Below are 13,045 nucleotides of genomic sequence, written 5' to 3'. Positions count from 1 at the left end.
AAAATCGAGATACTGACATGTCTCATGGTGTCAACAAGCAACCGAGCTTCGCGCCACACCCTCATGGAGCAGCGTAGGCTGATATGGACATGCACGACCAGGTCCTATCCGATCCACATATCCTTGGGCAAGATCTCGCGCAGCAGTTTCGGAACACGTCGACGACCAGGTCAAGGAGCGATTATGTAGATCGTTGCCATGATGCGAGAAGAGCACTAGGACCGCCACCACACGGCTGCCTCCACCATGTCGACGCCATTGACGCCATGGAGGAGGACACCCGCCCACGCTATCCACAACCCACGCCGCCGGTTGAAGACGGATGGTAGATCGGGGCGGATCCTGATCAACCACTACCGCCTCGCTTGCACAATCCTTCACCTCGAAGCTCGCCGTGTGCTGCCGGGCGAGCGCCGCTGCCACACCACCGCGACCTTCGCCATCGCGGTGTCCCGGGCCAGCCCCGCCACCCCGTGGCAGAGGCCATGCTCGAGAAGGCGAAACGCCCCGCCGCTGCCGGCCAGGCTTTGCCCGGCCGCATCCTCTGGCGGCGGTGAGGGAGGAGGGAGGGAGGGAGAGAAAGGTGCTGGTGGCGGTGGCGGCGGGAAAGCCCTCCCCATCGCCCACAAGAGCGACGTGGGAGGGTCAGATCCTTTATTTGCGAAGGCCCCCTGTGCTGGTTGGGCCTCAACTTTGCTCTGTAATCGAATCCATCTCTTTAAAATCACTACCAAATTTATCTATTTTTCTATGTGTTATTGCCTGAATCCTGGAACTAGGCTCTGAAATTGAGTTGCAAAAATACAGAAACTGAAACCAGCTCAGATTCAAGAAACTGTTTCCTTCAAGCAGAAAACTTTATCAGGTAGTAAATAGAGAGCAAACAGGTTACACAATCTCGCCGCGGCTTGATTCTGCCAGAGGACATGGCTGCGAACTCTACACTTGGAAACATTGTACTTTGATCTAACAAACATAAAAAAGACGACATGAGTCCAGGGTCACTCTAGACTTGAAATTCATCATCACTGAAAATTCATAAGCTATGACTCATAGGAAACCTTTACAAATCGACAGTTACCAATCTCACTGGCTTATTTTCACAATCTGTGGCCTCTCTAGCTTACGTGGGCAGCAGCCTTGGGCAAAAGCTTAAGCCGTTCCAAAGCCGGCCTGATCAGGTGGTAGGGAAGCCACATCACGGTGAAGAACGCAAAAAGCGTACTAAAGCCGTACATCACGAGGAAAGCAACGACCACCCAGGAAGCGGCTGGATCGTACCCGTTACCGATGGCGAAGCTCCAGGCGACAAAGAAGCAGAGGAGCCCCACCATCACCTTTACCATGTATATGAAACGTGTGGGTGGCGACCTTTTCATTATCACGAGTGCTGACACTAGTGCTAGCGATATCGCGAAAGTGGTCGTGTTAGTGAGCACGTAGTTGAGTGCGTGAATAGCTTCTTTCTTTGAGATGTTATCTGGCGCCGCCATTTCTGCAGGAGAAAGATGGGACCAGGGAATACGGATAGAATTATTCTTCCTCAGCACCATGTACCAATCCTTGGGCATCCAGCTTGGCGGCTGCAACGCCGCCTGAAACGACATGCCGATGAACAGGGTGCCCACAGTCATCAGCCATCCGCGCATCTGGTCCATGTACTCCTGGTTTTCAACTGCCTGTTCTGCTGCTGCGTCCGCCGCCGGGGGCGTGGTACCCGCAGGGCACTGCAGAGCTAGTTTCCCTGTAAGGGTGATCTCAATGACCATTGTCCTGTTCTCGCCAATGTCGATTTCCAGCCTAGTGTTCTACGTCAAACATACACAAACAATTTAATCCATAGCTACATAAATTACCAGAGACACTAATCCCCGAATCAATTAGAAGAAACAGACCTGCGATTCCTGGCGCCGCCCAGCAGAATCCACAAGTCCTCCCTCAGTGGCGTCGGCGACTGGCAGGACAACAACCGCGTGTTGTTTCGCCTGCGTCACTTGTGATGTTGCCATCCTCGCTCTATACCTGTCCATAGGCATAGACTCTTCTCTTCTTATATATAGGCAATTAGGCACGGCTTCTCCCTCAGTTCTCTCCTCGACCCCCAATTCAAAATCTGCATCTACTTCTCCATCGGTAAATTAAGCTAGTAATACTTCTCCACCAGTAGCAGATGACTGGACAACAACTACGTACGTATGTACCTTTTGCAAGAGAACCAAGGATTAACACATGGGTTCACATGGTGGTTGCTTCAGGAAAACTAAATAAGAAGAGCTCTTGCTCAAATAAGAAAGACTGCAGTTGACTATATATGACAGAGAAATACACGGGTCTGACTCTAGTTGCAAAACCTAGCACGAAACTACACATTCACTAGTAGAAAACAGGGCTTTGGTTCAGGCCTGGCCATGGGGGCATACGTCTTGGTTCGTGCGGCGAGGGGGCCGGCCGGGCCTCGTGGGGCATCGGTCCCAGTTCGTCTGGACCCTTTTGTCCCGGTTCCAGACACGAATCGGGACCAATGGGCCTCGCTCCTGGCCCACATCCATTGGTCCCGGTTCGTGGCAGGAACCGGGACCAAAGGGTGGCCTTTTGTCCTGGTTCCGGCCATGAACCGGGACCAATGAGGTGGCTATATATACCCCTCGCCCGCGAGCAGAGCACTCCACTGCTCTGTTTTTTTTTCTGGCCGGCGAGGGGAGGGCTTTGTGGTGCTCTAGCTCACCTCTTATGCACATGAGGTGTTCAATGAAATGCCCGAGCCACATTACTTAAGCTTTCTCCTCTCCAAACTCGACCTCCAAACTCCATTTTCCTTAAGATTTGTCTAGATTTAGCGGTCTGTAACGTCCCGTCCCCGTCTTCACCGCCGTCGATCGCCCGCGCCGATCTCGTCGCCGGCACCACCGTGGTGAGCCTCTTGTTCTTATCTTCTTTCTAAAAGAAAAAAAAATTCTTACTTGTATGATTAGATATATACTTGTCTAATTTTCTTACTTTTATTATTGGTTGTTATTATATAGTGCGATGGTTTTGGTATCTGCCCCCGTCGCCCTTCGTCCTGTCTATGATTCGGATGTGGTATATATTATCTTTTATAACTATTTGGTTCATTTATTTTTTATGACAATTATGACGACCAACGTTACATAGATTTTATTTATCTAGGAGGTATGTGAACCGGAAATTCCAACCGACCCTATTGTCGAGAGGTTAAATTTTAGTTGAAGAAGAAAACAATTACTTGAAGGAAAAAATAAAAAAATTGAGGAGGAGAAGATGATATTGGAGTTGCATGTTGTGGATGTCGTCGATGATCAGAAGATCAGGATGGATGCAATGCGCTTGAAGATTAGAAAGATTGGAAATATGCCATTCATAACGAGACATGGTATCATTATGCTGTTGGATCAATTGTTACCTTGGTTGCGATTATGATCATATTTGTTGTTGTATTGAAATCTTTTACATAGTTTCAATGTTGGTTTAATTAGATGCTCTGAAGAGCTATACGTTGTTCAATGAGAACTATGTATGTACTTTGGTTTTAATGTAATGATGAACTTCTATTAATTAGGTCACTTATCTATTCACGATGTTCTGCAATGGTTTTTGACACACTTAATTATATATAATGCACGTAGATGAACATGCAATGGATGTACGGTGACAGACACACCTCCGAGTATATTAAGGGCGTGCATAATTTTCTCGAAGTGGCAGAGGAAAACAAGCAAAATGGTTTTATGTGGCTTTGAATGATTCATTTTTGAACACACAAAAAGTCTGAATTTCAAATAAGTTCAAAAAAATGAAATCCCTTTGTAACAGATGAATTTTCGCCCGAAACCCTGATACTTCGAAAGAGATTGTCCATTTCGTACACGAAGTGCATCCAGTTTTTGCCGTAACTCTCTCAACTTTTTAGCACATGCTATGTGGGTGAAATGATTATACCATGCCAATTTTCAACCTCTTCAGAGTTCATCTGACTTGCTTTTTCATTTCAGGGTCATTTAGCTCAAAAAAATCAGTAAATGCATGAAAAATAACAAATGAAGTCAGAAAGGGTTGAAAATTGATGGTGTGGCTTTGAATGGTTTATTTTGAACATACAAAAAGTCCGGAGTTCAAATAAATTCAAAAAGAAAATGAAATCCCTTTGTAACATATGAGTTTTCATCCGAAACCCTTATATTTCGAAAGAGATTGTCCATTTTGTACACGAAGTGCATACAGTTTTTGCCGTAACCCTCTCAACTTTTTAGCACATGCTATGTGAATGAAATGATGATACCATGCCAATTTTCAACCTCTTGAGAGTTTATCTGAAGTGCTTTTCAATTTCAGGGTCATTTTGCTCAAATAATGAACTAATATAAAAAGAATAAGCTAGAAAACTTTTATGAAACTCTAATAGCAAAAATAATAAACTAAAAGAATAAACTAGAAAACTTTAATGAAACTCTAATAGAAAAAAGAATGAACTAGAAAAATTTAATGAAACTCTACTAGCAAAAGAAATCAACTAAAAAACTTTTATAAACCTCTAGTATTATTGAAACTAAAATTATATAAAATTTATCAACTAAAATTATCAAAGTATTTTCTGTTCAAAACATTAAAAGAAAAAACAATTTTCATAAAGAACTTTTTTTGTTAGAAATTTTAATAGCAAAGGGAATAATCATAAATATCTTTTTTGTTAGAAACTAAAATTACAAAAACTGTTTTTGAATATAATGATAAAACACAGTAATATTAAATAGGAGGGAAAAGAATCACTCCAAAATCTATTTTTATAGTAAAGTTAGTCACAAACTAGTGATCGACACAAATTTCAAAGAAATTCAAATTTAAACTATTCAAATTGGAAAACTAATGGCACTAACACAAAATTTATAATTTTTATTACCTAAAAGCAAAAAAGAATCACTGGAAAACAGTAAGTATTTTGTTGTAAGTAGAAACAAAATAAAATAAATAAAGCAAAAAAGAAAACAAAAAATGGAAAAAAAATGCCACCTACTCGGCCACCACGGCCTGAATACGACTAGAAACTCAACCATGGGCCAGGATTCAGGCCCGCAGTAGGCCCAGTAGGCTCACGGGTAAAGAGTGACAGAGTAGGCCCGAAAGCCTGCAGTTGAGAGGAACTCGAGAGGGTGGGCGCAGCAGCACTTATAAACCACTCTCGAGCTCTCTCAACTAGCGAGGTGGGACTAAACATCCCATTGCACCGCGCCAGCGCAAGGCCTTTGGTCCCGGTTGGTGGCATCAACCGGGACTAAATGGGGGCATTGGTACCGGTTCGTGCCACCAACCGGGACCAATGCACCCCTTCAGTCCCGGTTGGTGCCACCAACCGGGACCAAAGGTCTCTATTTCACTAGTGCGGAACCAGGCTTTAGCACCGGTTTGTAAGGGCCTTTAGTGCCGGTTCCACAACCGGCACTAAAGAGTGGGGACTAAAGGTCCCCCCCCCTTTAGTACCGGTTCATCACGAACCGGCTCTAAAGTGCCACCACGTGGCACGAGCCAGGCCCGGGTGTGTGTAGGACATTAGTACCCGTTGGTAACACCAACCGGTACTAAATGTTTGGGGGTGTTTTGGTTTTATTTTTTATTTTTCCTTTAATTTTCGGTTTTCAATTTAATTCAGTGATTATTTTACATTATAATGAGTTGTTAAATCATTAGGTGAAAGTACCGCATATTAGTTTCGACTGGATGCATGTGGATCCTAGCTAAGCGATCAAGTTTATGCCATATCCATATTATACTTGATCACCTATAATTAAGTGATCAAGTATAATATGGATATGTCATATACTTGATCACTTAGCTAGGATCCATCCAGCTGAAACTAATCTGCGGTTTCTTTCATAAATGATATAATAACTCATCATCATCATATTAATATAAAAACTCTTGCATCATATCATCAACAACAGTATACTAGCTAGCTAAAAATCATCATAGTCGTCGTTACCACTGTTTAATCATCATAGTCATTACCGCTATCTAATCACCACCAACACTAGCTTAAAGACGAAACATTCGCTTGTACCAGAAGCAAAGATATCATCGAGTTCAACATGGTCATGATATTATAAGCGTTCATAACACCACAAAAGCAAATCACTCTTTGAGATTAAGTTGAGGACGAAGAACACGGACATGAGAGGATACAAGTACTAAGAGCATGAACTAGCTAAATCACTCCTGCTGCTCTCTCTCAGGTAAAATAGCATAGAGCATGTATAGCTCTCCTGATTCATCATACTGGAGCATGCAGATGAACCTGTCTCCTAATCGTGGGATTCGCTTCTCATTGCTGCCCCCTAGTACTTCTCTGGGATCGTTAACAATTTTTTGCTCCAATCTTTCACTATTAAGCATTCATCGCTTTTAGAAATCCTGAATGCACTCATGTGCAATGTAGGATATCTTGGTCGTAAGCTAACCATTGACATGTGACCTTTAGTCTCGAACCACTGAGGCACAACTGTCATCGGGAGTCCCCGTTGAAGAAAATCGTATAGTAATTAATATACTTAGCAATGAAAGTTTAGAAAACAAATAATGTATGCAAAAGATGCACTAAGGACAAACAGTAAAAATCTTACCATCTTTCGTAAATAGATGTGACCGTAGTTCAATACGATCACTATTGGTCGCACGTTTTGAGTACTAACATTTCTAAGTGCAGGAAGAAAATTTGTCTTGATAGTATGAAGATGCTCAAGCCATGAAACATAATGACTTATCTCCTCTCGCAGTTTAGTTCAGCTCCGGGACAGTAGTAGGTCCTGTCTACCAAGCGCCGGACATGTTTGCTTGAATGGAAATAAGCTGTCAATAGAAATTAGTTGTCAACTATTTTTGAATAAACAATATCAAAGACATAAATATGGTTGAGAAACTCACATAATGGTAGAACTGGAGGCGTCTGCACATCGACCCAGATGTCTCTATTACCTTCAATATCACTTTTCGGACGAATATCAAAGGTGATAACCATATCAAGCTCAAATGCATAAGCCTTGCATAGTGCTTGCCAAGTTTTTCATTCAAAATAGGTCTACGTGTCTGCATTGTATAATTTGATGTTGAAAGTATAACCATGCTTGGTCTTCAGGTAAACTCTCTTTACCTCCATAGTTTCCATAGCACTGAAACCTATCTTATCTAAGAAAAAAATTCTTGCATGGCAGGGGATGCGCTGGTAGAATAGTGAAAATTTAAAATTATAAGTTGAAGCAAATGAAGCATATATAAGTCATGCTTAATTACGAAAAAAGACTTGTCGTTATGACTTACTGTATCCACTTCGAAGGTCTCATCTAGCTTGATGCCGAAGTGCCTATCATCAACAAGGAAATTTCTGTCGCACAGGCCGCGCTGGTCTTCACAGTATTCGCACATAATGAAATCTTTTTCGTCGTCAGACGACATTTCCTATGTTCATATAGGTGAAACATTAAACACTTACTAGTTCTATTAATTCAACTGATTCAACTACTTCTATTAATTCAACTAGTTCTATTAATTCAGCTAATTCAACTAAGCATTTACTAAAAATAAACTTGTTCTATAAATTTTCTTACTAAAATAAAGTAGCTAGTTCTATATAGTAATATTTTAATTAGATAATCAAATCTCAGATATCTAAATTTTCTTACTAAAAATAAACTAGTTATATTAATTCAACTAATTCAACTAAGAATTTACTAAAAATAAACTAGTTATATTAATTTTCTTACTAAAATATATAAAGTAGTTATATATAGTAATATTTTAATTAGATCATCAAATCTCATATACCTATTTGTTTTACTAAAAGTAAACTAGTTCTACTAATTCAACTAGTTCAACTAAGCATTTACTAAAAATAAACTAGTTATATTAATTCAACTAGTTCAAATAATCTCATATTCCTAAATTTTCTTACTAAAAATAAAATAGTTCTACTAATTTTCATACTAAAAATAAACTAGTTATATTAATTCAATTAGTTCAAATCTCATATATATACCTAATTAATATCTAGCTAATTCATCTAACAATTGACATTAATATTTAACAACTTTTCCATCTAATTCATCTAACATTAACATTCTAACATTCTTATCTACATAATTCATCTCACATTAATCTAAACAACAGAAAACAGACAATAAGTATAAAATGTGTGTGTGTGTACGAGCAGGGGGCGGCGGCGTACAGGCGGCAGACCGGGGGCGACGGCGCGATCGAGACGACGAGTAGTACGGGGCGGCGGCGACGGGCGACGGCGGGAACGGCGACGACGGGCGGCGGGGGCGACGGCGCGCGGCAGGGGCGGCGAGGGAGGCGGGGCCGGCGAGGGCGGCACGCGATGGGCAACGGCGCGGCGGCGGCGGCGATGTCGCGTGAAGAAGATGGAGAAGAAGTGGTGGTCGATGAAACTGAATTTTTCGTAGGTGCCATATATATATGAGGGGACTTTAGTACCGGTTGGAGGGACCAACCGGTACTAAAGGCCAAATTTCGCCAGGTCAAGCGGCAGGAAACGGCCCCATTTAGTACCGGTTCATAACACCAACCGGTACCAAAGGCCCACGCATTAGTACCAGTTGGAGTCACCAACCGGCACTAATGGTTGTGCGCTGCCACCCGCGATGCATAATGTTTAGTCCCACCTCATTGAGCGAAGGGCAGCCACACTGATTTATAAATCCAGCCGCGGCTGCTCCTTCGAACTTCTCTATATAGCAGGCTTCAGGGCCTGACTATGGTGCACTGCCCTGTGAGCCTGCTGGCCCTTCTGGCCCTGAATTTGCGCACCCTAGGTCTTGCTGGCCCACTGGGCAGCACCCCAACAATTTTTTATATAGTTTTTTTCTTTTCTGCATTATTTATTTTCTTCTATTTATTTTTGAGTAATTTTTTATATAGTTTTTTCTTTTGTGTATTATTTATTTTCTTCTCGGCCTCTCTAAACAAATCGGTAAATGACTGAAAAACAGCAAATGATGCCAGAACGTGTTGGAAATTGATGACGTTGCTTTGAATGCTGCATACTGAACGCAAAAATAGTCTGGAGTTCAAATAAGTTTAAAAAACATTGAAGTGCCCGTGTAACAGATGAGTACTCGTCCGAAACCCTGATACTCCGAAAGAGATTGTCCAGTTTGTACACGAAGTGCGTCCAGTTTTCGCCGTGACCCTCTCTACTCTTTTGCACATGCTATTGCGGGTGAAATGATGATACCATGCCAAGTTCCAACATTTTCAGAGTTCATTTTTAGTGATTTTCAATTTCACGGTCATTTAGCTCTCTAAGCAAATCGGTAAATGACTGAAAAACAACAAATGATGTCAGAACGTGTTGGAAATTGATGACGCATCTTTGAATGCTGCATGCTGAACGCAAAAATAGTCTGGAGTTCAAATAAGTTGAAAAAACATTGAAGTGCCCGTCTAACCGATGAGTTCTCGTCCGAAATCCTGATACTCCGAAAGAGATTGTCCAGTTTGTACACGAAGTGCGTCCAGTTTTCGCTGTGACCCTCTCTACTCTTTTGCACATGCTATGCAGGTGAAATGATGATACCATGCCAAGTTCCAACATTTTCAGAGTTCATTTTGTATTGATTTTCAATTTCATGGTCATTTAGCTCTCTAAACAAATCGGTAAATGACTGAAAAACAGCAAATGGTGTCAGAACATGTTGGAAATTGATGATATCGCTTTGAAAGCTACATACTGAACGCAAAAATAGTCTGGAGTCCAAATTAGTTTAAAAAACATTGATGTGCCCGTGTAACAGATGAGTTCTCGTCCGAAACCCTGATACTCCAAAAGAGATTGTCCAGTTTGTACATGAAGTGCATCCAGTTTTGAAGTGAGTGGAGAGAGTGAGGGGCGGCCGACGGGGGAGAACCGGCGTGGGGGATTGAGGGGGAGACCGAGTGAGTGGAGAGAGTGAGGGCGTAAACATGTAAAAATATACATAAAAAATACATTGATTATCATTGATCTTTTTGTGTACAATCTGAATTGTCAATATGAGTCCTCAACGGTTTAGATACCGGTGAAGACTCATATTGCGACCACAAATTCTACACATAGAGTTCAATGAAGACCAAGTGCTTGTGATAGTTTGAGAAGTAACATATTTAAGGTGGTAAAAATCTTGCTAGGGGAGCGAGGTGGGACAAAAAACAGCCTGCCACAACCTCTTTACTACCGGTTCATGCCACGAACCGGTACTAAAGGTGCTGGCCGGGCCCCAGCCTCTTTAGTACCGGTTCGTGGCATGAACCGATACTAAAGGTTCGCACTGAACCGGTACAAAAGATCTCCTCCAGCCTAGCCGTTTGAAGCGGCACTAATGGACACATTAGTGCCAGCTCAAATGCAAACCGGGACTAATGCGTCTCACATTTGACCCTTTTTCTACTAGTGTTTCCCGCCCTTTGGGCTGCTGAAAAAAGACCTTTGGTCCCGGTTGGTGGCACCAACTGGGACTAAAGGGGGGCATTGGTCCCAGTTGGTGCCACGAATCGGGACCAATGCTGTGGGTATATAACATAGCACTTAGGAATTTTCAGTTCTCATCTCGCATTAGCCCCCGACTACGCCGACGACATCGACGCCGCCAGGCGGCCCCGCCGCTGCCCGCCGCCGTCGCCGTCGCTGCAGGGAAACACCACGCCGGCTGCCGCGACCCGTTCATCCCCGACACCGTTCGTCCGCCGCCACACCGATTCCAGTCAGCGACCTCGACCCCTCCCCGCGCTGTGAGCCCCTACGTCCTCCCCTTTCCTTCTCATCGCCGTCCCCGCACGCTGATGTCTACTACGCAACCTTCTCCTTGTAGATGTTGTTGGGCCTCCAAGTGAAGAGGTTTGTAGGACAGTAGAAAATTTGCCTCAAGTGGATGACCTAAGGTTTATCAATCCGTTGGAGGCGTAGGATGAAGACGGTCTCTCTCAAACAACCCTGCAACCAAATAACAAAGAGTCTCTTCTGTCCCCAACACACCCAATGCAATGGTAAATTGTATAGGTGCACTAGTTCGGCGAAGAGATTGTGATAAAAGTGCAATATGGATGGTAGATATAGGTTTTTGTAATCTGAAAATATAAAAACACCAAGGTAACTAATGATAAAAGTGAGCGTAAACTGTATTGCAATGCTAGGAAACAAGGCCTAGGGTTCATACTTTCACTAGTGCAAGTTCTCTCAACAATAATAACATAATTGGATCATATAACTATCCCTCAACATGCAACAAAGAGTCACTCCAAAGTCACTAATAGCAGAGAACAAACGAAGAGATTATGGTAGGGTACGAAACCACATCAAAGTTATTATTTCCAATCAATCCGTTGGGCTATTCCTATAAGTGTCACAAACAGCCCTAGAGTTCGTACTACAATAACACCTTAAGACACAAATCAACCAAAACCATAATGTCACCTAGATACTCCAATGTCACCTCAAGTATCCGTGGGTATGATTATACGATATGCATCACACAATCTCAGATTCATCTATTCAAACCAACACAAAGTACTTCAAAGAGTGCCCCAAAGTTTCTACCGGAGAATCAAGACGAAAATGTGTGCCAACCCCTATGGATAGGTTCATGGGAGGAACCCGCAAGTTGATCACCAAAACATACATCAAGTGAATCACGTGATATCCCATTCTCACCACAGATACGCACGACAAGACATACATCAAGTGTTCTCAAATCATTGAAGACTCAATCCGATAAGATTACTTCAAAGGGAAAACTCAATCCATTACAAGAGAGTAGAGGGGGAGAAGAAACATAAGATCCAACTATAATAGCAAAGCTCGCGATACATCAAGATCATGCCAAATCAAGAACACGAGAGAGAGAGGGAGAGATCAAACACATAGCTACTGGTACATACCCTTAGCCCCGAGGGTGAACTACTCCCTCCTCATCATGGAGAGCGCCGGGATGATGAAGATGGCCACCGGTGAGGGTTCCCTCCTCCGGCAGGGTGCCGGAACAGGGTCCCGATTGGGTTTTGGTGGCTATGGAGGCTTGCGGCGGCGGAACTCCCGATCTATTCTATTCCCCGATAGTTTTAGGGTATATGGGTATATATAGGAGGAAGAAGTACGTCAGGGGAGCCACGAGGGGCCCAGGAGGGTGGAGGGCGCGCCCAAGGGGGGTGGGCGCACCCCCCTGCCTCGTGCCTCCCTCGTTGCTTCCTTGACATGGACTCCAAGTCTCCCGGGTTGCTTTCCTTCCAAAAATAACTTCTCCAGAAGGTCTCATTCCGTTTCGACTCCGTTTGATATTCCTTTTATTCGAAACACTGAAACAAGGGAAAAAACAGGAACTGGCACTGGGCTCTGGGTCAATAGGTTAGTCCCAAAAGTGATATAAAAGTGTTTAATAAAGCCCATATACATCCAAAACACATAATATTATAGCATGGAACAATAAAAAGTTATAGATACGTTGGAGACGTATCACACGCCACCCGTAAGCGCCGCCGCCAACCATCTTCGCCGTCCCCGACCTCGCCGTCGCCGACCACCGGCCTATTTTTCATTTTTTTGTTACGATGTATGTATGTATGTTCTCTGCATAATGCTCTGTATATGCCGTATAATGCTCATTTTTGCTTCTTTTTGTTACCAAGAAAAAGGCCTATTTTTTGGTGATATATACATATGTTCATATGGTCATTTAAGAAAATGTTCATATGTAACATTTAAGAAAAAAAGTAAACGGATGTATGTTCATATGCAACGAATTATTTTTGGATGAAATGAGATGAGATGAGATGTGTTTTGTGGAGATGAGATGAGATGTTTGTGGAAATTTTTTCATAGAAATTTGTGTGATATTTTTGTTCATGATGATCTTGTTCAATGAATGTTCTATGTTTAAACTCATATTAAGTTTGTTCGATGATGATTTTTTTTGTTCATGGAAATTTAATAAGTTAAAATGTTCTCCTGTTGGGGGGGATAAGAAAAGAGGAAGAAGGACGAAGAAGAAAAAGA

General features: G+C 42.7%; 1 protein-coding gene across 1 annotated transcript; it reads right to left on the bottom strand.

Moving 5' to 3' along the window:
* Positions 1–826: 826 nt before the first annotated feature.
* On the bottom strand, positions 827–2,047 carry LOC147982869 (uncharacterized). The gene is made up of 2 exons (XM_087539377.1): positions 1,896–2,047; positions 827–1,808 (listed from the first exon to the last, which is right to left on the bottom strand). The coding sequence occupies exons 1-2, from the start codon at positions 2,034–2,036 to the stop codon at positions 1,119–1,121; spliced, it is 831 nt and encodes a 276-aa protein (XP_087395503.1). The 5' UTR covers positions 2,037–2,047; the 3' UTR covers positions 827–1,118.
* Positions 2,048–13,045: the final 10,998 nt, after the last annotated feature.

Source organism: Triticum urartu, chromosome 2A (genome assembly GCF_056163025.1).
Source record: "Triticum urartu cultivar PI428250 chromosome 2A, HENAU_Tu73, whole genome shotgun sequence".
Lineage (NCBI taxonomy): Eukaryota > Viridiplantae > Streptophyta > Magnoliopsida > Poales > Poaceae > Triticum > Triticum urartu.
This window is presented reverse-complemented; position numbering and strand designations above follow the sequence as displayed.

Excerpts from the sequence above, each read along its gene's own strand:
- LOC147982869 (XM_087539377.1), bottom strand. The coding sequence starts at position 2,036 with ATGCCTATGGACAGGTATAGAGCGAGGATGGCAACATCACAAGTGACG. Across the intron at positions 1,809-1,895 it reads GGCGGCGCCAGGAATCGCAG|AACACTAGGCTGGAAATCGA; the intron begins GTCTGTTTCTTC and ends TGTTTGACGTAG.